Raw genomic sequence first — 27,389 nt, 5'->3', positions numbered from 1 at the left:
AAAGTAGAAAATGTTGGAAAATTCTATACAACTAACTACGAAGACAGAAGCTGCCTTACATTGTGAGGGCCATTGTGATTGCTGTAAGTGTCCAGTATTACAGCTAAGCCTTCGTGGTAATCCATGTTGCCAAACACTGGTCCTAGGGTCATACGATGTTTGGCATACCAGATTGCTAAACCATCTCCATACAGCTCCTTCCCCTTTCCATGCACTTTGAACTGAATTTGCAGCTCCCAGTTACGAACATGACAAGGCTAGAATTGAAATATTTTTTATTGCATCAGTTAAGTATAGATATAGATGTATTCACAGACTATATTCATTTCTCATCTCTGTAACAAACATTTCAGTATCATAAAAAATGTACACAAATAACAATAAAACATTTAAAAATTAACCTCACAAGCTCAAGACAGCAAAACACAGACAGAAAATTCATTCCTGTGTGTCTTAGCAATTACTTTTCTGTAATGAGACAGAGTGAAGCATGACATAAGATGTCACAATATACTATACATACAGAAAGTCATGAAGAAAGAATTATTTAGAAACTGATTGTGCAGACACAACAACAAACATATGTATTAATGATAATAGACTAAGAGCTGCCTTTAAAATTACACACAAAAAGTTTTGGATCCAAATGTTTTAATCACGATACTGATGACCTAAGCATCACACAAAGGTACATTCTCTCACTGAACACCAGTCCTAAGTGAGTGGGCAGTGGTCTGTGCAGAGATTTATGAGGAAAATCTCGCCACACAACTTAATATACCTGCATTAAGATCATCAAGTCTTGGAATAACAGAAAAATCTATACACTGCTAGGAGTAATCTGTCTCAACAGCTAACTACACTCAATTTTGCCTCCCGTGAGATAAGAATTTGGTCTAGAACAAATGGAACCGAGCATAAAATAAAAGTTTTAACTGTCAAGATACAAATTAATTTTATCCACTAGAAATTGGGCACTACACATCCATTCTCAGGAAGAAGAGTTATTACCTTCATAAGATCACCTCCAAAAGCGTGAATGTTAGCAGCATTAAGTAATATATTGTCACTACATTTCATTTGGCAAGCATTCAATCTGAAACAACATTGAATGGGGTGCCATACACATATAGTTTACAGTTACCATAATTTAACAAAATTCCTGTACTGTGTGGCTGCTTCAGACACAAAAACTACAAGCATAAAATAAAAATGCTTGACATGAATAAAACTGGGTGACAGAATGAAACACATATTATAGGGGAGATGCTGAGTCACAGATAGGCACAATAAAAAGACTGTCACAAATAGCTTTCAGCCAGTAAGGCCTTCGTCGACTCTCTCTCTCTCTCTCTCTCTCTCTCTCTCTCTCTCTCTCACACACACACACACACACACACACACACACACACACACACACACACACACACACACACACACACGTCTGCAGTCTCAGGCAAGAGAAACCACACTGAGAGCAGCAGCACCAGTGCGTGATGGGAGTGGCAGCTGGGTGGGGGTAAGGAGAAGGCTGGGGAGGGGAGGGGGAGGGATAGTAGAGTAGGGGTGGCAGACAGTGCTGCAGGTTAGACCGAGGGCAGCAGAGAGGTCGGGGGGCGGGGGTAGTGGAAAAGGAGAGAAGCAAGAAGACTGGGTGCAACAATGGTGGGATAAGGGCTGTATAGTGCTGCAATGGGAACAGAAAAAGGGCTGGATGGGAGAGGACAATGACTAACAAAGGTTGAGGTCAGGAGGGTTATGGAATCATTGGATTATATTGCAGGGAAGATTCCACCTGTGCAATTCAGAGAAGGTAGTGCTTGTGGGAAGGATCCATACAGCACAGGCTATCAAGCAATCATTGAAATGAAGGACATCATGTTTGGAAGCCTGCTCAGCAACAGGGTGGCCCACTTGTTTCATTGCCCAGTTTGTTGGCTGCCATTGATGCAGACAACTTGTTGGTTAATAAAATTCTTTTCCGGGCTATTATGCCGTGGTCTGATGGATTTCGCATTGTAACCCAACGTTTCGTCCCCATCTGCGGAGGACATCTTCAAGGGGGTTCGTGGCTTCTGTTAACTTCCGAAACACACACTGTCAGTAGTGAGACAATGTGTGTTTCGGAAGTTAACAGAAGCCACGAACCCCCTTGAAGATGTCCTCCGCAGATGGGGACGAAACGTTGGGTTACAATGCGAAATCCATCAGACCACGGCATAATAGCCCGGAAAAGAATTTTATTAATCATGACAGTTCCGGCAGTGAAAGTTTACATTTTACAACAAGCTTGTTGGTTGTCATGCTCAAATAGAATGCTGCACTGCGGCTGGTTTCACAGGTAGCCCTGCCTTTGATAGGATAGGTTGTGCTTGTGACTGGACTGGAGAAGGTGGTGGTGGGAGGGTGTATAGGACAGGTCTTGCTTGTAGGTCTATTACAGGGGTATGAGCCATAAAGTAAGGGGTTGGGAGCAGGGGTTGTGTAGACATGGACGAGTATATTGTGTAGATTCGTTGGACGGCAGAGTACCACTGTGGGAGAGTTGGGAAGAATACTGGGAAAGGTATTTCTCATTTCAGGGCATGATGAGAGTTAGTCAAAACCCTGGTGGAGAATACCAATTCAGTCGCTCCAGTACTGGGTAGTACTGTGTTACAAGGGGAATGTTCCTCTGTGGCTGATTCGGGAGGACAACGGTTCAATCCCGTCTCCGGCCATCCTAATTTAGGTTTTCCGTGATATCCCTAAATCGTTTCAGGCAAATGCCAGGATGGTTCATTTGAAAGGGCACGGCCGATTTCCTTCCCAATCCTTCCCTAACCCGAGCTTGCGCTCCGTCTCTAATGGCCTCGTTGTCGATGGGACGTTAAACACTAACCACCACCACCACCACCACCACCACCACCACCACCACCTCTGTGGCTGGAAGGTGGAACTTTGGGAGGTGGTGGGAGACTGGAAAGAAAAGGCATGGGAGATCTGTTTTAGTACAAGGTTGGGAGGATAATTACGGTCTGTGAAGGCTTCAGTAAGACCCTCAGCTTACTTCGAGAGGTACTCCTTGTTACTCCAGATGGGAAGACCACGGGTGGCTAGGCTGTATGGAAGCGCTGCTTGATATGGAATGGGTGGTGGCTGTCGAAGTGGAGGTGTTGCTGATGGTTAGCAGGTTTGATATGTACAGAGGTACTGATGCAGTCATCTTTGAGGTGGAGGTCAACATCTAGGAAGGTGGCTTGTTGGGTTGAGTAGGACCATTGAAGCAAATTGGGAGTGAAGTAGTTGATGTTCTGGAGGAATGTGGATAGGGTGTCATCAGCCTCAATCCACATCGCAAAGATGTCACCACTGAATCTGAACCATGTGAGGGGTTTAGGATTCTGGGTGTTTAGGAAGGATTCCTCTAGATGGCATATGAACAGGTCGGAAACTCAACCATCCAGGACGTCCCATTGTCGCCGGTTACTGTGCCCCCATTGAGAGAATCTCTGTTCCAATAGACCGAAACCTTTATTTGTTTATTTATTTATTTATTTACGTGTCAAGTTCCGTAAGACCAAATTGAGGAGCAAATCTCCAAGTCGAAAGTCAAAACACGAAATTACAACATAAAAGTAATAACAGATAAATATAATTGTTTATAAACCCAAAAAAGCCCATAAGTTTAAGTAAACGCAATCAACAGTACAACAAGAATCAGCTTAATTTTTTAAGGATCTCCTCGCCAGAATAGAATGAGTGGCCCATGAGGAAACTCTTCAGTTTCGATTTGAAAGCACGTGGATTACTGCTAAGTTTTTTGAATTCAAGTGGTAGCTTATTGAAAATGGATGCAACACTATACTGCACACCTTCCTGCAAAAGACTTAAGGAAGTCCGATCCAAAAGCAGGTTTGATTTCTGCCGAGTATTAACTGAGTGAAGGCTGCTTAATCTTTGGAATAAGCTAATATTGTTAACAATAAATGACAGTGAGGAATATATACAAGGTGTTTGGGGAGGAAAGGTCAATATTTTAAACAGTGATAGTACAAGTAATTCTGAACAAAAAATGTCACATGAAAATAGGTCTGCAGATGCTTCGTTAGGGAGGTATGAGTATTGAAAGGAACTTTAATTCTGCAAAATTAATGTGCAAACCATGAATGTATATGCAATACAACTGGAACGTAACATGATTTTCTTGGAAACAATGTGTGGATACGTGACATGTTACACTATGCAACCTACGACGAATTATGATCGTGTGACATACGTAGCACAATCACCTGTTTGCCCAATTGTGCCATGGAAGCCGCATTGTGTAGTGTAACGGCGACGGATCAGTTAACTGTGTAGTGTATAATATTAAGTGTTCGTACAAGCACTGCTAACATTGTCTCACGTCTACAGTAATGACGAATACACAGATACGGTGTATGTTTATGGCTTCTGTGACAGTAGTGCTACCACTGCAAGAGAAGAATATCACAGGTATTTTCTGACTCAACGATTACCAGATCGCAGGGTGTTTACCAAAGTGTTTCTCACTTTGCGTGCATCAGACTCTCTTCCAAGTATACATTTTTCGTCCAAGCATGGATAGCAATTTCCAAGTTCGTTTTGCGATAAATATTTGATGTGGAATGATTGGTAACCTTTTGACAGGTCCATTTATTATCAATCAGTGATTGACAGGAGAGAAGTACATGCACTTTTTGGAAAATTCATGTGTGGAACTATTTGAAGACGTTCCTTTAGCCAAGCAACCTGGAATGTACTTTCAACACGACAGTGCGCCCCCCCCCCCCCCCCCCCCACATGTTGCCTTACGTATCACGGACCATTTCAACCGCACCTAACCTAATCAAATCGCTGGAATGGTTGTGGCAGTGCTATTAACTGGCCGCCAAGATCGCCTGACCTTATACCTCTAAGATTTCTGTTTATGGGGTTGGATGAAATCAGAGGTGCGCAAAGTGAAGGTAAATACACGACATTAACTGCTTCGTTGCATCATGGACGCTGCTGAATTGATTAGGAACCAACCCCAGGCAACTGAATAAGCAACACAACATGTTACCAGTAGAGTGCAAAAGTGCATTGATGTTCATGGTGGGATATTTGAACCTTTTCTATGAACTGCACAACATCTGTATCGTAAGTGTTAAAGCCGTTTATTAAACACGTGGTACGTCTTTTTCCAACTGAATATATGTAACTTGAGTGTTATAATGCATTATGTACTAAGTGCAAAGTAAATAAACATTATGTAAAATGTGTAACATAACTGTACTTCTCTGTAACTTTGTTTCAAGAAAATCACGTTATCGTCCAGTTGTATTGTGTATACGTTCACGTTGTGCACACCAATTTTGCAGAATTAGTTTCTTTCAATACCCATACCTTCCCTACGAAGCATTTAAGGACCTACATTCATATAACTTTTTTTTCCAGAATTACTAACACTATCATTGTGTAAAATATTGATCTTTCCTCCCCAAACATCATGTATATATGGAAGCCAATGTCAAAATAAGCAGACTCATGAACAGGGGTCGACAAGTGGTTCGTGAACTTACACCACTTATTGCTTGAACCACCCGTTTCTGAGCCAAAAATATCCTTTTAGAATGGGAAGAGTTACCCCAAAATATAATGCCATATGACATAAGCGAATGATAGTCAGCAAATTAGACCAATTTTCATGTCGAATGATCACTCACTTCAGATACCGTTCAAATAGTAAAAAAGGCTCAATTAAGTCTTTGGAAAATATCCTGAAATATAATGCCATATGACATAAAGCGAATGATAGTCAGCAAATTAGACCAATTTTCATGTCGAATGATCACTCACTTCAGATACCGTTCAAATAGTAAAAAAGGCTCAATTAAGTCTTTGGAAAATATCCTGAATGTGGGCGTTCCATGACAGCTTACTATCTATCTGAACATTTAGAAATCTGAACTGTTCAGTTCCACTAATCATATGCCCATTCCGTGAAATTAAAACCTCAGGTTTTGTTGACTTGCGAGTTAGAAACTGTAAAATCTGAGTCTTCTGTGATTGAACGTTAGTTTATTTTCCAACAGCCATGAACTTCGGTCATGAACTGCACTAATTGAAACCGAGCCAATGTTGCACACAACATCCTTTACTACCAAGCTAGTGTCATCATCAAACAGAAAAATTTTAGTGTTACCCATAATACTACAGGGCATGTCATTTATATAAATAAGGAACAGGGGTGGCTCCAACACTGATCCCGTGGGGTACCCCCCACTTGACCGTACCCCACTCACACCCCACATCACAGCCATTCTCAATATTGTGAATAGTGACCTCTTGCTGTCTGTTGCTAAAGTAATAGGTGAACCAATTGTGAGCTACTCCCTGTATTATGTAATGGTTTGCAGCAATATTTTGTGATCAACATAATCAAATGCCTTAGTTAAATCAAAAGATATGTCTAGTGTTCGAAACCTTTTGTTTAACCCATCCAGTACCTCACAGAAAGGAGAATATAGCATTTTCAGTTGTTAAACGACTTCTAAAGCTGAACTGTACATTTGATAGCAAATCGTGTGATATGAAATGATCAATTATCCTTACATACACAGCTAGTAGAAATCCTTGGGTAACAGAAGAAATACTGAATTTAATTGATGAAAGGAGAAAATATAAAAATGCAGTAAATGAAGCAGGCAAAAAGGAATACAAACGTCGCAAAAATGAGATCGACAGGATGTGCAAAATGGCTAAGCAGGCATGGCTAGAGGACAAATGTAAGGATGTAGAGGCTTATCTCACTAGGGGTAAGATAGATACAGCCTACAGGAAAATTAAAGAGACGTTTGGAGAAAAGAGAGCCACTTTTATGAATATCAAGAGCTCAGGTGGAAACCCAGTTCTAAGCAAAGAAGGGAAAGCAGAAAGGTGGAAGGAGTATATAGAGGGTCTATACAAGGGCGATGTACTTGAGGACAATATTATGGAAGTGGAAGAGAATTTAGATGAAGATGACATGGGAGATACGATACTGTATGGAGAGTTTGACAGAGCACTGAAAGACATGAGTTGAAACAAGGCCCCGGGAGTAGACAACATTCCATTAGAACTACTGACAGCCTCGGGAGAGCCAGTCCTGACAAAACTCTGCCACCTGGTGAGCAAGATGTATGAAACAGGCGAAATACCCTCAGACGTCAAGAAGAATATGATAATTCCAATCCCAAAGAAAGCAGATGTTGACAGATGTGAAAATTACCGAACAATCAGTTTAATAATACACAGCTCCAAAATGCTAGCACGAATTCTGTACAGACAAATGGAAAAACTGATAGAAGCCGACCTCGGGGAGGATCAGTTTGGATTCCGTAGACATATTGGAACATGTGAGGCAATACTGACCTTACGACTTATCTTAGAAGAAAGATTAAGGAAAGACAAAAGTACGTTTCTAGCATTTGTAGACTTAGATAAAGCTTTTGACAATGTGGACTGGAACACTCTCTTTCAAATTCTAAAGGTGGCAGGGATAAAATACAAGGAGCGAAAGGCTATTTACAATTTGTACAGAAACCAGATGGCAGTTATAAAGAGTCGAGGGACATGTAGGGGAAGCATTGGTTGGGAAGGGAGGAAGACAGGGTTGCAGCCTCTCCCCGATGTTATTCAATCTGAATATTGAGCAAGCAGTAAAGGAAACAAAAGAAAAATTTGGAGTAGGTATTAAAATCCATGGAGAAGAAATAAAAACTTTGAGGTTCGCTGATGACATTGTGATTCTGTCAGAGACAGCAAAGGACTTTGAAGAGCAGTTGAACGGAATGGACAGTGTCTTGAGAGGAGGATATAAGATGAACATCAACAAAAGCAAAACAAGGATAATGGAATGTAGTCGAATTAAGTCGGGTGTTGCTGAGGGAATTAGATTAGGAAATGAGACACTTAAAGTAGTAAAGGAGTTTTGCTATTTGGGGAGCAAAATAACTGATGGTGGTCGAAGAAGAGAGGATATAAAATGTAGACTGGCAATGGCAAGGAAAGCGTTTCTGAAGAAGAGAAATTTGTTAACATCGAGTATAGATCTTAGTGTCAGGAAGTCATTTCTGAAAGTATTTGTATGGAGTGTAGCCATGTATGGAAGTGAAACATGGACGATAACGAGTTTGGACAAGAAGAGAATAGAAGCTTTCAAAATGTGGTGCTACAGAAGAATGGCAAAGATTAGATGGGTAGATCATATAACTAATGAGGAGGTATTGAATAGGATTGGGGAGAAGAGGAAATTGTGGCACAACATAACTAGAAGAAGGGATCTGTTGGTAGGACATGTTCTGAGGCATCAAGGGATCACCAATTTAGTATTGGAGGGCAGCGTGGAAGGTAAAAATCGTAGAGGGAGACCAAGAGATGAATACACCAAGCAGATTCAGAAGGATGTAGGTTGCATTAGGTACTGGGAGATGAAGAAGCTTGCACAGGATAGAGTAGCATGGAGAGCTGCATCAAACCAGTCTCAGGACTGAAAACAACAACAACAACAACAACAACAACACCTTTTCAATCTTTTTAGCAAACACTGATAGCATAGAAATAGGTCTAAAATTATCTATATTATCTCTTTCTCCCTTTTTATAAAGTGGTTTTACTACTGAGTACTTTAATCATTCAGGAAACTGACAATTCCCCAGGAAAAATCACAATATAGCTTAATACAGGGCTAAGAAGTGGAGCACAGTACTTTAATATTCTACAAGGCACTCCAACATAACCATGAGAGTCCTTGGTCTTCAACGAGTTAATTATTGACTCAATCTCCCTCTTGTCTGTATCACAGAGGAGTATTCCAGTCATCAATCTCATAAAGGCATTTGCCAAGAAAGTTATGATTCCCTGTAGGAACTAAATTTTTATTTAATTTACCACCAATGCTTAGAAAATGATTGATAAATACTGTACATATATCTGATTTATCAGTAACAGAAATATTTTTACTGCAAACTGACTTTATATTGTCTACCTTGTGCTGCTGACCAGACATTTCCTTCACAACTGACCATATGGTTTTAATTTTATCCTGTGAATTAGCTATTCTATTTGCATACCACATACTCTTTGCCTTCCTAATAACATTTTTAAGCACCTTACACTACTGTTTGTAATGGGCTACTGTAGCTTGATTGTGACTACTTCTAACATTTTGATACAATTCCCACCCGGGCTGCCTATTACTGCTAACCCCATTTAGAACATTCTAATGGAAAGCAATTATCAACGAGCATGAGAAATGTCTTAAGGTAAGCATTATATTTATCAGCTATGTTATCGGCACTATAAACATCCTGCCACTCTTGCTCCTTGACAAGGTTTAAAAAACTCTCTATCGCTGTTGCAGTAAATTTCCTACATAGTTTATAATTAAATGTGACATTTGTTTGAGTACCAAAGCCTTTTAGGGTTACAATTTGTGCATAATCGTCTGAGAGGCCATTCAACCTTCTACTAACAGAATGCCCATCTAGTAATGAAGAATGAATAAAAATATTGTCTATGGCTGTGCTACTGTTCCCCTGCAGCCTAGTTGGGAAACAACACTCTACATCAGACCACATGAGATCTACCAACACCCTTTTTCTTGCACCATCATATACAAAATTTATACTGTTGTCACCACATATAATTAATTTCTGGCACTTCCTACAAAGCGAATCAAGATCCCTCTCTCTCTTGAGCAGATATGCTCTTTAGTCGGAGTTGAGGGACCTATAAAACAACAACAATTAGAAGCTCAGTTTCACTAAATTCAACTGCCCCTGCACAACATTCAAATGAATGTTCAGTGCAGTGTCGTGTCGCGGAATACTGTTTGTTTGTTCCCCCCCCCCCGTACATAGTTACTCACCCACCCCGCAAGGAACTCCTTGAAAAACCTTCAACCTATTACCGGGAACCTACACTCCTATATAAAAGATACCAACCATTTCCTCCACAGTTCCTGTCCCTTTACCGCACGGTGCCCTGCTCGTCACCTCCCTTTACACCAACATCCCTGATGCCATGGCCTTGCCGTTAGTGAACACAACCGTTCTGAATGCCTGACCGATTCCCAATCAACAACCTCCTTCCTATTCGCCATGATCAATGATCAACTATATCCTCACCCTCAATTACTTCTCCTTTGATGGCTTTACCCACAAACACATCCGGGGTACGGTTATGGGCACCCACATGGCACCATCCTATACCAACCGATTCATGGGCCATCTAGAGGAATCCTAAACCCCTCAACTGGTTCAGATTCAATAATCACATCTTTGTAATCTGGGTCGAATCCACATTTATCAAGAACCTTTTTAACAAACTTCTCCCCGATTTGCTTCATTGGTCCTACTCAAACCAGAAGCCACCTTCCTAGATGTTGATCTCCACCTCAAAGATGACTGCATCAGTACCTCTGTACATATCAAACCTGCCAACCATCAGCAACACCTCCACTTTGACAGCCACCACCCATTCCATAGCAAGAAGCGCTTCCATACAGCCTAGCCACCCGTGGTCTTCCCATCTGGAGTAACAAGGAGTACCTCTCGAAATAAGCTGAGGGTCTTACTGAAGCCGTCACCGATCGTAATTATCCTCCCAACCTTGCACAAAAACAAATCTCCCATGCCTTTTCTTTCCAATCTCCCACCACCTCCATAAGTCCCACATTCCAGCCACAGAGCAGCATTACCCCTTGTAACGCAGTACCACCCAGGACTGGAACAACTGAATTGCATTCTCTGCCAGGGTTTTGACTAACTCTCATCATGCCCTGAAATGAGAAATACCCTGCCCACTATCCTTATCAACTCTCCCACAGTAGTATTCTGCCGTCCACCGACCCTACACAATATACTCGTCCATGCCTACACAACCCCTGCTCCCAACCCCTTACTTTATGGCTCATACCCCTGCGATAGACCTACAAGCAAGACCTGTCCTATACACCCTCCCACCACCACATTTGACAAACTACGGCCAAGAAACAAGTGGATCAACCTGTTGCTGAGCAGGCTGTCAAACATCCTTCATTTCAATGAATGCTTCATAGCCTGTACCATATGGATCCTTCCCACAAACATCAGTTATTCTGAACTGCACAGGTAGAATACATCCTAATTCTTGTAACTATCCTGGCCTCAAACTTCACATTTCTCACCCATCCAGCCTATTCCCATTTGAGCACTATACAGCCCTCACTCCTTCATCGCACCCAGTCTTTTACTTATCACCTTTTCCACTACCTTCACCCTCCCCATCTCTCCCCTGCCATCCATCTATCCTGCAGCATTCCAATGTCTGCCATCCCTACCCTACTATTCCTCCCCCTCCCCACCCAGTCGCCACTTCCATCATGCACTGGTTTTGCTGCTCACAGTGTAGTTTCAGCTGCCTGAGACAGGAGAAGTGTGTGAAAGTTGCATTTGCTTGTGTGTTTTTGATGAAGGCCTTACTAGCAAAAAGCTTTATTTGTGACAATCTTTTTGTGCGTATCTGCAACTCAGCATCTCCACTGTATGACGAGTAGCATCTTTCCTTTCATAATATTGTTACATTCCATCCTGTATTTTCCACTGATCTTATACACATCTTGTAGCACCCACATTTGAAGCAATATAGGCAGCATCATTGTCCACCTGAGGATTGTAAGCTAAGTGAAATTATGACAGGTTAAAATAAAATGATTGACTGCAGAACCATTGGTTGCTTTGTCCTTCCTCCCACCTGCTTAGATGTGATAGTGTACGTGCCAATAAGAGCAAAATTAGTGTCAAAAAATGCACTTTGATAATGCAGTCATATAAAATTTTTGTAGGTGGATTGAGATGAATTTGGGGTTGTGATAATGGCAAAGAAAGATCAAGATGAAATTTAATATTTCAGAACTGAATCCAGTCAGCAAAACCCTTATTTGGTACATCTAATATATGTGGTCTTGCAGCAGTTCCCACATATCACTATATAAATCAGGAAAGATTATGCCACAGTCCGCAAGAAGTACGATTACAAGGTAGAAGTGTATTTAGCGTCTGTGGCATTTTCAGAGTGTGCTGCAGTTGCTAATGCTTCATGCGATGAATGATGGGAAGTGATCATGACAAATCACGAGTTTGACGTGGATAGCCACAATACTCAGTGGTAATTTATTATGATTCACAAATTAAATTAGTTGTTAGTTTGTTTCACTCATGGCAATTTAACTGCAGTATTAGGTTACAAACCAATCACAACTTTGTAATTCATGACATACTTGTAAAAAAATAAAATAAAAACCGCCACATATTTGTGACAACCAAGATTGTACCTTTCACTGCTTCTCATTTTGCTCACAGTGATTTAGGCTGTACTTCAACAATTCTCAATAGCTATCATATACTATCATCTGATTGTCTATGGCAAATGAAAACAAACTGCCAATAGCAGCATGCAGTGTAAGAACTATGAATGCTTTAAGTGCACTTTAGTCAATGATTGCATTATTGACATCATCCAGTATTCACAGTATGGTTTACACAATAGCTGCATCATGAATAATGCTGCAACATCCTCTCATTGTACATTTCCCCACCAACAGGAGGGTCTGAAATGTGGATCGCCCAATTTAATCAATTTTTGCAAGGACGTTCTATACTGAATAGAAAGAGAGAGATGTTTTGGCTTTTTGCTAGACAGTCCCTAGTTTTTTAAAAACTCTAGGTCAAAGTTGATGATGGAAAATCGTATTTTCAGTGTTATACATTGAACAATCGTCTAAAAAAAAATAAACATTTAAAAAAATATAATATTGGGTCCAATGTTAATAATGTTTTGTGTTTTCATGCTGTATCTTGCTATCCATTATTTGATGTTTCAAGCAGGCAAGGCATTTGATTCTAAAGCTGCTGATCCGTGTGTGATTCTTGGTCGTGCCATTTTTTCATACAATCCTTTTTAAGGTGTTTATGATAATATTCTGATAATCTTAATACTTTTCTTTGCCTTTTTTTAAACAGTAAGACCTCTGGAGACATGATAAATAATCAAATAAGCATGCATTATAATATATTGACAGCTATTCTCTAAATGATACTAGTACAAAAATATATATGAAGTATATCTTTGCTTAATACTGACTTATTGTTTGGTCATGAGCATTCTTGCACTGAGTGGGGTGAATGAGAACTATCAGATGTCAATTCGAGTGTGTGCCCAGCGTATAAAAGCATATCTTCAAAGAAAGGTGTGGACAACTGGTTATGAACCAATGTGTGAATTAGGATAGCATCCACCAAACCCCGTAATTCTCTGCTCTGCTGTTGCATTATTCTGGAGTTTTGCAAATAAATTTTCTACTTGTTGGAAAAGTAAACATCGCACAGTTGACACAGACGAGTACATTACGGTTGTATCACTTTCACCGTGCGGGTTGGTTGAGCGTCATCATCTGTGATCACAATGAAAGTAACTGTCAATGCAAATATAATATATTTATTTGATTATTAATCACACCTCCTGACGTTTTACTTAAAAAAGGCAATGTTATGTATTCTGATTATCAGAAAGTACATTTAAAAAAGAAAAAAGCTACAACCAAGAATAAAACATGGACCAGCAGTTTGGTAGTTTAATGCCTCGAGCGGCCGCCAATCTCACTGGTTAATGGATACCCAAGGTACAGCATGAAAACACTAACATGTTAGTAACTCAAAAACATTATTAATTTTGAATCCTGTAATAGGTTTTAAAAAATATTGTTATTACACAATCCTTCATTGCATAGCACTGAAAACACTATTTTCTGCCATCAACTTTGACCTCAATTATTTCAAAACCCATAGTGTCTAGCAAAACGCCAAAACCCACGTGTCATGTCCTTGCAAAACTTGGTCAAAATGAATGACCCAGATGTCAGACCCTCCCCTTGTAATGCACTATAAAACTGCAACATACAACAGTAATCTAAAAACCATGATCCGAAAATGCACATCATACAAAAATTAAGAAACTTCAATATACATATACGCACCTACGTTCATTAACAAACATGGATGATGTCCAAGACCTTAGTTCAACCCCGATCTCTTGGTGATAAGTATATCATAAAAACCTTAAAATGAGCAGGAAAAATGGTTAAAATACATGAAAAGTTTCGTAATATGCACGATCAAGTAATAAATAAACATAGTACTTACTTTACTGCCTGTATTGTATCCCAAAGTCGAACCTGCGCATATCAATTACCAGGAAGAGCGCCGGCCACGCGAAAAGTCTGTACATTTAGAACGCTGATATTTTCTGAATACTTTCTGGTAGAGGTTAGGAAGTGGTCTTTCTGGGATTCTTTTCTAAAAATTTGCACATTTGGGGGGACGTCCCGCTTTTAAGAATTGTTCCTTCTTCGCTATTGTTGTCCATAACAATCGGAAGCCATGCGAGTGAGTTGCAGCGAAACAATCGATATGTACACGACCAACGTCGAGATATCGCACGCAAAGGAGCACGCTCAAAAACTCCGTAATATTTTCTTTTCTTTTTTTTTTTAACAGCGTTAACTTTCAACTAATACTATTGGGCCAAAGCACCATTTACAGTTTACTTTACATTTTTCTACTATTGTAAACATAAACAACCAAGTACTGTTCCAAATGTTCGGCAGTACGATTGTCTTTTCGATCACTACCATCATTTTTATAAGCAGTATAGGGCCGTTTACATGATCTGATAATTGGGCAGTATATGAATTAGGATGCTATGTTTGCACTTACTGTTTTTGGTAGAAGTTCACCCGTCCTATTAATAAAACTATCAATTTGGCACTAGTGTTAAAAGCCTGTGTTATTGTTTAAAATGTTTTAAAACTAATCTTTAAGTTTTCTTGGGAATACCACCGGCAATAAGGAGTTAACTAGAATAATTTTATTCATTAACTGAATATATTCATTCAACGTCTAACATTGAGTTACAAGCTTTTTAATACTTGCAGTTATACGGGAAAAATAAGAGCTACATCACACCCATGTCTTTTTAAATACCGGAATCATTAAAGGCTTCCTTGCATTGGCAAAGTGCCAAAGCCTCTGCACTATCCAAGTTGTTTACTACCCCCTAATGGCCTCGAAATGTTCATTGTAAAACAACACAGCTTCGACCCACGTACCCCAACAAGTTAGCACTGGTTGGGGAGGTAAAGGCACATTTGGTAGTTTTTCTTCGTAGGTCTTGTTGGGAGCACAAGACTTTTAAACACATTCATTGTGAATGAAATCAGTTCATTTACATTCACAAACGTGGAACGTACTTTTTCAGCAAGGCGATGTACGCCATGAGCATAGCACATCACACGAATCAAATACTCGGGATTGCTTTTCCTGCCTTGATCATGTAGGAAGCAGCACCTGAAATTAACACAAACACCCTTTCATCTGCGGAAGATACTGGAAATATTTTTCTAATAGCTTCATTCACAAATCTGGCGATCGTAGAATTATTTACTTTTTCATGTTCTTTGCAGGTCGGTAAATAGGAAGAATTCGCGTATTCTTTTAAGGCACCAACAATTAAATTTGCAATGTAACGGCCCCAAGTATCTGTAGTTTCGTCAATTTAAATCCAGATAATGCTGTCACTGAGTTCATTGCGTATTTCTTCCATAAAATTTACGAAAATTGTCGGTATGTAATTTTTACGCAATGTTGATTCATCTGGTATATTTTGATTTAAGCAATATTTGCACGGGAAGCCTAAGAGGGCAGGGTTTGTAAGTTTGTGAAGAGCAATATTGCTTGCAATGAATGCTGCACAAAGATCCATGCTAAACCGACTTTTCTGGTTACCTTTGGACAAATCCCGGCTACTGAAACTTGCTACTGTCGTGGTCTTTTCTTCTGCATTGCTGCGACATGAAGAGTTGTCTTTCCTGGTCTGTTTGAAACACTTTTTTTTGCACGAAACTTATTTCTCGCAAACTTGACAATATAAAACAATTCCATCACGTGTAAATGTTCCAGAATGGTCAGCTATCACGAAACGACATCTTTTTGGGCGGAATGGCGCAAAACACGTTATACAATACACGTCGTAAAAAGTGGCTCTGAGCTCTATGGGACTTAACAACTGAGGTCATCAGTCCCCTAGAACTTAGAACTACTTAAACCTAACTAACCTATGGACTCCCACACATCCATGGCCGAGGCAGGATTCGAACCTGCGACCGTAGCGGTCGCGCGGTTCCAGACTGAGGCGCCTAGAACCGCTCGGCCACACCGGACACGTCTCAAGACATTCAACTGTGTACAAGTACACAGAAAGCTTAACTGAAACAGTGGTCGTGTGACTAAAAGCTTGTGTCGTTTAATTACTGCAGACGCGTACACGATATGACATCGGGGGGGGGGGGGGGGGGGGGGGAGATTAAACAGGGACGTTCCTCTTCTGTAATGATTTCGCTAGGCAGTGGCCTCTCGATTGCCGATTGCGGGCAGTTCTGGGTCCGCGGTCAATCTGTGAAGCATCAAAACTAGATCGAGCAAGAGACTGCCCATCTAAATTTTTAAAGTATTGTAAACACAGAGCTAAAACACGCATCTCAATAGTTTTTTTGTTAAAATATAAAATAACCGGTGAAAAGGAGCCAAATAACGCAAATGCATATGCAATATGCAAAGGCATATCATCCGGTCTCTAGTGATAAGTGACCAGGCAGCTAAGAAGCTCTTGTTCCTATGACTGAGCATCCAACTCAGTTGTCACTCTTTTCCATCAGTCTTCTGACTGGTTTGATGTGTTATCACGGATTCCTCTCCTGTGCCTACCTTTTTATACCATAGTCATCAATTATTTGTTGGATATATTCCAACCTCTGTCTTCACCTACATTTCTTCCCCTCTGCAGTACGCTGGAAATTATTCCCTGATGTCTTCACATGTGTTGTGTCAGTATTTTCTGCATACTCCTTCCCTCATTCATTATGCAAAGAACCATCTCTTTTCTTATCTAACCAGTTCACTTAATTTTCAACATCCTTCTGACCGACGACCTCGCTGTCTGGTCTCCTTCCCCAAAACAAGCAACCAACCAACCAACATCCTTCTATAGTACCATAGCTCAAATGTTACAATTCTCTTCGTTTTCCCACAGCCCATGATTCACTTTCATAGAATTCTATGTTCCAAATGTAGATACTCGGAAATTTCTTCCTGAAAATAAATCCCATTTTTGATAAAAGTAGACTTATAGTTGCAACAAACACCTTTCTTCTTGCGCTAGTATGATATCCTATTTGCTGCACTCGTCATGTGTTTGCATTCAAGGTAACAATTTTGATGTTGAAGTTATCACTATTCTCATTTCTGCTACTCATCACTACTTTCTGCTTTCTCTGGTTTACTGTCAATCGATAATCTGTGGCCATTAGACTTAATTCCATTCAACAGATACAGTATCATCACTTTCATTGATAAGGAGATGTCACCAGTGGTGGGATCGACTTCTTCAAACAAGTAGACGGTGATGTCGGTTAAGTTCACAGGTATCACACCGTGCAGTCATTCAACCTGGTGGGCTCTCATTTGCGAGTAACTGATGGAATTTTTTTTTTTTTTTTGGGATTTTGAGTGATGCTCAATAGCATTAATGTGTGTTGTAATGGATAGGGTAAGGGCTTCACAAGCAGGAGGTTGTGGGTTTGAATCTTGAGAGGTGCAATATTTTTTTTAGTTTTAATCTTTATTGAAATTATTTTGAATATAATTTTTATTCAGTTAATTGATTTCAATGTAATTTTATATTCCTATTCCTTTTTCAAATCATGTAAATCACCATATGAACTTTTTCATTTGTTTCATTTTTTTCCACTCAGTGCACAGTTATTTGAATATTCTGACTTATCGGTTCCAAATGACCGACAAAATAATCTATTTATATTGACTGTGCAATGGCGTGAAATTTTTAGTTACAAGATATACAATTTATTCTGGCCAGTAATCATCATACAAACATTTAAAACATTGCCTTAAATTCCTATTGCACTAGGGACAAAATAACACTAATTAAGATTTAACAAAAGAAGGGTGTATTAGTAAAACGAAATTCAAGTGAAATGAGGAATAGATATAATAAACAATTCCCTGCACAAAAAAGTAGGATGACAAAACAAAAGAGATAACTCAAAATATCACCCAAAATTAATTAACAACGTATGAACAAAGATTTCAAGTTGAAAAAGAAAGGTAGGAACAAAAATGAGAGCAAAAGAAGTTGATATTATGTTTAAAATGATGTGACAAAGAAATGGAAAAAATAATGTAAATCAATTAACTGAACAAAAATGATCAACCTCACTTTTTTAAAAAATCTAATGCACCTGACGAGATTCACACCCCCAATTTCCTAAAGGAAGCCCTTACCCTATTCATTACACCATGCAACCCGTCTCTAATAGAACTTTTTTAACATTATTGAGCATCATTCAAAATTTTGATCTTTTTTCCTTTTTCAATTATGTGTAAATGAAGGCCCACCACAGTGAATGGGTCCAATGTGTGATGTCTGAGATCTTAACTTACCCAACCATATAAATGGTTTCAAAAAAGCCAATCCCTCCACTGGGGCTCTCCCCTTGAGAATTTAGAATCATCATCAGTGAATTTTATAGTGATTCACCATGATTTTTAATCGCACTCCTAAGTCTTCACTACATGAAATGAAACCAAGTGGTCACTACGAAATTGTCTAACTCAAGGATTAACTGAAACTAATACCTCAAAAAGATAGAAATGTTAATGACCACAAAGTCATCTAAAGAACAGGAACAATGACAGATCCTGACATCCAAGTGGTTGGTTGCATTAAAAGAGGGGGAAAGGGACCAAACTACGAGGTCATCGGTCTCTTGTTCTGAGTAAAACAATGCCACAAGTGTGAGAATAAAACCCATGAGATTAACAACTCAAAACGGAATGAAAGGAAAAATCAGAAGAACAACAAAGGGCAACAAACATGTACATGAACAAAAGAGGACACGAAAACCACAGAAATGCAATAAACGGGATGAAGAGATTAAAACAACAAAGCAGGTTACCATGGCTAGCTGACCATGAGAATAAAAAATGAGAAGCCAGCCACTCCGCAAAAGCACCAGGGCACCAATAATAACTCAAAAAACTTCAATCAGGGAAACATTATTAATCATACATCTTATTACTCCTTGCTTTAAACAATCATGACAGTGCTCCGGTGTGTCCCAGCCTGGAGAGGTGCACCTTTAGCAGGTTGCCTCACAGCTATGGTCTGCTCAGCCAGGGCAGCAGTGTTAGCAGCAGCTCACAATGCAGATGGTGAAGATGCTGGCTATCCACGACGTAGAGCACTGATGCACATCGGCCTTTGCCCGCCCAAGCTAGACGAGTGAATAGCTGCAGTGCCCTGGGCCCGAAATGTAGGCCATCAAGGTAGGAGGCTGGCACCGTCTGTTGGTTGGCCTGCAGCGGGTCCACAGATCGGAAGGTGCCCAGTCAGTAGCTAGGCCAGCTGATAGCAGAACTAGAGTCAGAGTGGCAGCTTGCAGACTGATGTTGCCTTGCAGATGGCGTAGCTATCCACTCTTAGATGGTGGCTGCCAGACTGCATACACCTATCTAAAAATTAGAGGTATTCACACGGACTTTGCTATCCCCCGTTGTGCAACAGTTTTGATTTCTAAAATGTAACACACAACAGTGCCCTGTCTTAGCCGTATGGCAGTCAGGGAACTGACACCACAGAGGCCCTGCCTTCTGTTATGCCATCACTATTACACCTCTGGTCTGAGGTAATCGCTCAGAGCTGCGGAGCTGCTGCTTGCTGCATCAACCGGTCAGGCTTCCTGGAATTCTATTATCTAGCTCCATTCTGTTTCCCTTCCATGGGCTCAATACATAACCAAGGGCAGCATTTGAATGTTAATCAACTAACAGAGTAAAATACTGCCACTCTCTATTACGGAAGATAATAATCATTATGGAGAGGACTAAGGGCCGAAAAATAATAGGCGTGATGACAGACACGCACCAGCCCTGCCTTCGGAGTTAAACTAAATAAAGCTTTGCATGTCACTCGAATTGAAACTGCAACTGCAGTTAAAAAGTCGGTACTTTCCATTATTAATATGCACCGTGATGCAGATTATGATCTAAAAAGTGATAATGTGAAAGTGTTCAGTGATTACTGAAGATGTGCTAATGTCCATCATCAACACTAACGTTCCCAGTATTAATTATGCTGGACTTTTAAACAGCAGGACTCAGATCAAAGCACTATTCAATAAACTGCCTCTACAGTTAAGTGAGTCTGAACATATCCTATCTTTTCTTGTGTCATACCATCAGTGACGTGGGAAGTAGTAGCAAGCTTGTTAAGAACAAAATAATAGTGAAGTTTTACATTGAGAGCAAAGAGTGTGAGTGAAGTTTCCTGGTAATTCAACTGTTATCCGTTTGGGGTACCTTAGGGACAGACTGGATGACAGCGAATAAATGTAAAGTGGATTCTGCTGTGAATAAGTTATATACATCCAGAAAATGAATGAGGAAAGAATGGTTGCATTTATAGGATGGACAAATCAGAAAGAGATTAGTGCAATGTGTGTGAATTTATACTGTTTTAATGTGGATAAGGCAAGAGCTGCACCCCATCTATATGTTAACGAGTACGTTAAAGAAGAAGGCAACTAGAAGGAAGAAAATACAGAAACACTTTTTTTGTCAGATTTGCAATAATTTCAAGAAATATCTTACAAATATTGTTGTAGGTGGGTCCATGGGGCAACTTTTACAGCAGAAATGATTGCAGAGGTAGGAACATTGAGGGGTGGGAAACATACAAGGACGTTACAGAGGTCAGAAGGGTGAAAGAAGATGACATTGGGTGGTGTAGCATTGGCTGTCAGTGTGACAAGCTCTCATTTGAAGGCTTGACTTGAGAAAGCCAGTCACACCCAAGTACTCGAATGAAGTATCAGAGCTTAAGTGGAAACTGAGAAAGGTTACTGGTATGGTCTTTGTAGAATTTCGTGTTGAAACCAATGTGCTGACCGCAAATGCCAGGGTTGTATGGAATTTTGTGCTTTGTGTAGATAAAGCATTGATTATGGATGTGGGTATACTGTTGTTTGATGTGGACCAAGGATGAGAGACTATAAACATGTTCTCTGCTGACAATGGATCTGCCTCTGTGTTGTGTACATGGGAGATTGATTGGCTTTCACTGCTTTAGAATACTTACACATGCCAAACTATTCCTCATTATCCTATTCCTTACATCACAATTGAGATGCAGACAATCTAAAATTCGCAAATCCCTTCACAAGGTCCTACAACTGCCATTCACTCCTCAGGACCCACATACCACTACTTTCCAACTACAACTTAAAATAAAAACAAACGTCCCAAGTATGCCATTGCACCAGGCTTGACAGCTCCAATCAAATTATCTCAGCCCTCTACTTGTTTTTAAAATAAAAACTGGACTTTGTTTTATTTGTCCCACACACATTTTGCCTTTTACTTTAAAGCATCTTTAGTGGAATCTAGAAAAACACTTGTTCTGCTTTTTATACAAATAAGTGATTACTTACAATTATTCACATTTTTTGCTGGCATCCTTTTCCTCACATCTGTTCGCATACTGGAGGTCGCACTACAACTTAACTTATGAAACATAAGCACATTTTCATGTAATCATTGAGAGGCAAGAAAAAGAGACTAAAATTCTAGTGCCAAATTGAAACCATTCTATTTTTACTAGTTTGTGGTTAAAGCTGGGGCCTAAAGGCACAGGTCAAAATAAATTAATGATCTTGGTTGTCAAAATATTTATCCATTTCCTCCACACGTGCTACAATTTCGGAGGTTGTGGTACAGCGACTTGAAAATGTGACAATTTTCCTTTGTCACTCATTTTAAAACATGGGAAATACGGAAACGTCCAATCCCACCCGTCCGCTTTGACCCATGACGTCACAAATATGGCTGAAACGACCATAAACCATAATTCCAACATGGTGCATATAAAGTCGTTACGTACACATTATGAGGACGAAAATACATCGAAAAACACACACACACACTTTCCACAAAAAGCCTAATGACACTAATGGGACAAGCGCGGGAAATGGGATGTTTTTGGGTAGGGGGCAAACTAAATATAAAGAAATTTAGACATCCACCCCCATACAAAAAGACAAAAAACCGACATCACAAAACTCCCCAAATACCACTAAACACAATATCATCTGGAATTGGACACTTCCCTTGACCTATATAGCTCAACAGCAGCTCTCAATCCCATAAATTAGGATCAAACACTTCCCCTTGGCCTATATAGGGCAAAAACATCTCCCGATACCAATACCAACATACACAGCCACACGTTGGGATCGAATACTTCCCTTGACCTGTGCACTGTTAATTTTATCCATCATATCCATTCCTGAACACAAAACAACAATCGATTAATTTTACTAAAATTACCACACGACGTACTGAGAACAACACTAAATTAACCTTCGCACAAAATCGTTAACACACTGAAACGAATTCCACTACAAACACAGCCGACACTAACAATTCTGGATAATGAGCAAAAGCAAACTGAGCCCATTACACCACACAAACGAAAACCCTGAACACACCACCAGACAGCACAACAAACCACAACACGACAACATATAGAAACATGCCACACTCAGAAACCAAACTACGCGCCGTCATGACGTCACACACAACACTCTTACTTCACGGGTCAAAGCTTACGCGTGGGATCGGATGCTTCTGTCAACCCAAAACATGTTTACTGATACCTGACTGACTGTATAACCAACTGCTGCCACATTCCCTTTCCTATGTCAATTCTAGTGTGGAATTGCAATTATCTGCCGTGAGTCATGACATCATCAGTTTATAATGTGAAGGATGTAAGTGGCTTGTTCTTAAATGTTGTATGTGGTTGTCTATTCTTTTTATTTTGAATTTGTCACTATTTCTGAATGTGCAAGAGAACCAAGCACGAATCACATTTATAACCTTAATTCTCAGAAACTGGACTTTACCAGCTAGACTTCCAAAATGGAAATTAGATACCAATTTGACTGCCAACTCTAATCAGGACAGAATTTGCTTTAAAAGATTTTAATGGAGGGAACCAGTGTAAGAGATATGCAATAGATGACAATATATAAAGCACCCAATGAGCTACAAAAAAGCACATACGAGTAACTTAAGTTCACTGTGAACATGAAAACCAAAGTGGTCGTACAAGCTGTGCCTGGACTATGGTATATATGTTCCGAGATCACTTCTCCTGCCTCGGACATATGCCCACCAAATGACATTTCTGATAAGGATATCGAGAACAGAATCTTGAAACTCCCACTGTTTATTTCTTAGAAGGATAATTGTGCTTCTATGAAGCTGCCGGCGTGGAGCCTACCAAACCGTTATCTTAATCCAACTCAATTATTGCAAAACCTAACTGTATCCCTCTCACAAAGCAAACCAAACTTAATGAACAAACCCTCCTTCAAGAGGACAAACAATAGCAGGAAATTGCAAACTCTGGTGCTTAACCACCAATGCTTGAATTGATACCTTCAAACAAGATCGCAGAAGACAAAGTGGGGCACACATAACAAAGAAAAAATTTGTCAAATACACACACACACACACACACACACACACACACACACACACACACACAAGAGTAGTGACAATGAATGAACGTTTTATGGCTGAATTTTTTCCCCACACATGACTGTTTGAAAATACAAGCGCACTGACAGAACCCTGTAACAACTCTCAATAAATGGTTTGTAGCTAGATGATGTTCAGGGTGTAATGAAGTGGAATCGTGGCATAAGTAGGTTAAGGGGTGAAACTGTAATCACTGCAAAACTTCTATGAATGAGCAACAAAACATATTCTGATGGTGTCAATCATCTTATTACTAACTGGCATGGTTTCGCGATCAGGCATAAGAATTTCAAAAAGTTGAGGGACTGTAAAAGTAGTTCAAAGCTGCTTCATTGTGGGCTGATGTAAATTTGTTCATTTGTAAACCCAGAAGACTAAGCTGTTGTTTAAACTTCTTTAAACTATACGTAACAGAAAAAGAGTAATACATTAACTGCATTCCTAAAACAATTTTGATACCAACCATACTGTATGTACATGTACACAGTCATACTGGCCCCATAAAATACAGGCTACATTCAACTCAATACTGACGCATGAGCTTCCACCATATCTGCTATTGTTCTGCCTTGTTTAAAAACGACTATATTGGTACGGGTCAAATGAAGTACAACAGTCTTTTCTTCATATGTTAGAATTAATTTCATAAAAAGAGGATGCTGCTGCTCGCGTCACAAAATCAACCTCACTATTAATAAACGGTCTGGGATGTGCAACAACGCAATCAAAGAAACGAATGCGATTATTGTTACTAAAATGTATGTAGCTAAATGTAATATTCTTCATAACGCACTGCCAATTTACTGTGATCCCTAACAGTTGTGCTCAAACGATCACCATTAATTACAGTCTAATATTTTATGACAATGGTTGTCAAGCACGGTACTTAAGTGCACAAGGTGTGTGTATTTATCAAGCACGCGAAACAGTTCATGTATTTTCGACAAATAAACTTACCACAGTGTTCCATAATAATCCCTGCTTGCTCTGCTGATCTGGTGTTAGCCTGACATAGTTATTCGTCACCATAGTATTGCCCGAAAAATCCCAGTAAGGTATAGTCATTCCAGAACCTGTTGTGCAAACGCTTGATTAAATTACGATTCAAAAACCAACATATAATCGCATTTATATATCAATTTGTTCACCTTGATAAGGTTTTATAAGCGAATGTTCTCTCTTCATATAGTCCTGTGTATTCCATTCTGCCGTTGTACCAAAGCTGAATAGCAGTAAAAAACTAAAAGTTAACACGTATTTCGAAGCACTTTCTATACTCATGGTATTCACTAAACTTTTATTCAGCTTCAGCGGCAGATACACATTAAAACCAGTAAAATGACATGTGAAAAGAATTAGTCTTTATAAAAATACAACAGAATACTTCTACACAACGCAGTTCTAAAACACAAGATGCAGAAGACTACACGGAGTGAAACACTTTTTTCTTTTTTTACTGCTACCGCAAAATATGTCAAAAGCCCACAATAATAAGTGTCGCAACACACAATCAAAATTATATAAAAAGAAAGTAAAAAATAAGCAAGTTCAGTATATCAAATGCGCACTGTACTCGACCTAGCAGTGACAATGACAAAGATCTTCGATCTTTTCTTCTGTGTACATGGCACAGACCAAAGATGAACTTCACAAAGATTTATGTGTGAGACAGCATATCATCACTGGAAACCAGACACTGATCGACGTTGGCAGCGTGTCTAAACGATTCGCACTTGATGGAACGGAATAGAGCGTTCCAAGATTCCAATGCATTTCTAATTAGTGGCATCAATGCAGTGCATCAACGAATCAGAACGGGATGGGAAGTCAACGTCAAGGACTCTCGGGGGGAACGACAAGTCAATGTAAAGGTTTGTTTAGGTAGTATACTAAAGTGATTAACTTTAGGGGAGAGTGGGGCACTCTGAACCACAGGGCACAATGAATCAGGTAGCATAATTTCAGTATAAGGTGGTAAATTATTATTTTCCTCTGTGCATATGTTGTCCGTACTGCTCTATCGACTGTCATTTGTTTTCTGCAGGATCTAGTTCTCGCCATTAGTGTTGTACTGGTGATATGTTAGTTACACGGTAGTGATGTAATTTTTTGAGATGTAGATAGATTGAATTTTGTTCAATCCTTTGTCACCAAATTTTAGAGGAAGTATGTCATTGTAACAATATCAATACTGTATTTTAATGATATAGATCTTCAAATATTAACAATGTTCACACATAACCTCAAATGAGCTGAGTTTGAAATATGTACTGTTGGGGCACACTAAACCAAGCTCTCACAGGACACAATGAGCCATGGTTTGTTGTGCCCCAGGGTAGTCCATTGTGCCCCAGGAATATTTTAACTTTCCAATACACGCACTCTTTACTTTGTTTCCTTAGCATGGGTAAATACATATGTGTAGGTATGTAAGGCTTTGAAATTACAGACGTTCAGCAGTCCTGTTTTATGCTATCACGTTTGAAGATGGTTCGTTTGTACCGCAGAAAGACGGACAGAGGTAAAACCGACCACGATGTTATGCAAGAAGCTGTACAGGATGTTCTTAATAAGGGCGCTGCAGTTCGCCAAGCAGCTAAATCTCATTCAATACCTTACCTTACTCTACGACGATATGTTCAAAACATTAAATGAGGTTCCAGTGAAATATTGACACCAAACTATGAAAATCGAAAGGTGTTTGCATTCTTCTAAGATATGCTTTGGTGTTGACACTAAAACATGTAGACGCTTAGCAAGTGAGCTGGCTGTGAAAAATCCTGAGAACTGGACAGAGAGAATGTCTAGTTTAGACAGGTTCTATGGGTTCATGAAACGAAATTCTACTTTAAGTATCTGAACCCCAAAGGGCTGCAGCTTATCCAGAGCAACATCCTTTAATCGGTATACTGTTTCGAATTTCTTCAAAAACTTGAAAGACCTTTACCAGAGATACCCTACTTTTGCTGATTGTAAATGGTTTTCAATCTGGATGAAGCAAGTACCTCAACTGTACCAGATAGGCTTCTAAAGGTAGTAGTGGCACAAAAGGGAAGTAAACAGATTTCTCAAGCTACTAGTGGAGAACGTGGTGTCTTAATGACCACCTGTTGCATAATCAGTGCAGGTGGTACTTTCCCCTGCCCCCAGCAATGATATTTCCTCCAGTACATTTTAAACAACATATGATAAGTAATGCATCAACAGGCACCCTGGGGTTAGCAATAAACAGTGGCTGGCTGAATAGCGAACTTTTTGTGGATGTTGTGAAATATTTCATCCACAAATTCAGTAGTAGCAAAGACAATCCTGCGCTTCTAATTTTAGACAATCATGAAACCCGTCAGTCAATTGAGGTAATAGATGTAGCAAAAGCCAATGGGATGGTTATGCTAACTCTATCCCCACATACCTCAAACAAACTGCAGCCTCTAGATGTAGGAGTGTTGTCTTCATTCAAGGGAACTTATTACTCAGAATTAAATTCAAAACTCCTACACAAAAAGGCACTCCTCTCACTACTTATGATGTAGCTGTGTCAAAATTGCTCATGACAGATCAATGACACCCACTAAGATATGTTCGGCCTTCAAGAAATGTGGAATATTTCTATATGATGAAGACATCTTCACTGACGAAGACTTTATGGTCAGT

At 39.7% G+C, this 27,389-nt stretch overlaps 1 protein-coding gene across 2 annotated transcripts in view; it reads right to left on the bottom strand.

The window, feature by feature from the left end:
• Positions 1–25,477, bottom strand: part of LOC126355855 (vesicular integral-membrane protein VIP36) — a 76,119-nt gene extending 50,642 nt beyond the window's left edge. The window contains exons 1-3 of one of the 2 annotated variants that reach the window (XM_050006341.1): positions 24,884–25,477; positions 24,693–24,808; positions 60–257 (exon numbers count right to left, since the gene is read on the bottom strand). In XM_050006341.1, the coding sequence (XP_049862298.1) occupies positions 60–257; positions 24,693–24,808; positions 24,884–25,016 (447 nt within the window). In that variant the 5' untranslated portion in view covers positions 25,017–25,477. The remainder of the gene's footprint in view (positions 1–59; positions 258–24,692; positions 24,809–24,883) is intronic. The other variant, XM_050006340.1, reaches the window with a different exon arrangement.
• Between the last annotated feature and the right edge of the window lie 1,912 nt (positions 25,478–27,389).

The sequence above is a fragment of the Schistocerca gregaria genome, chromosome 3, assembly GCF_023897955.1.
Source record: "Schistocerca gregaria isolate iqSchGreg1 chromosome 3, iqSchGreg1.2, whole genome shotgun sequence".
In the NCBI taxonomy this organism is placed as follows: domain Eukaryota; kingdom Metazoa; phylum Arthropoda; class Insecta; order Orthoptera; family Acrididae; genus Schistocerca; species Schistocerca gregaria.
The sequence above is the reverse complement of the archived record's forward strand: the minus strand, read 5'-3'. Positions and strand labels throughout refer to the sequence as shown.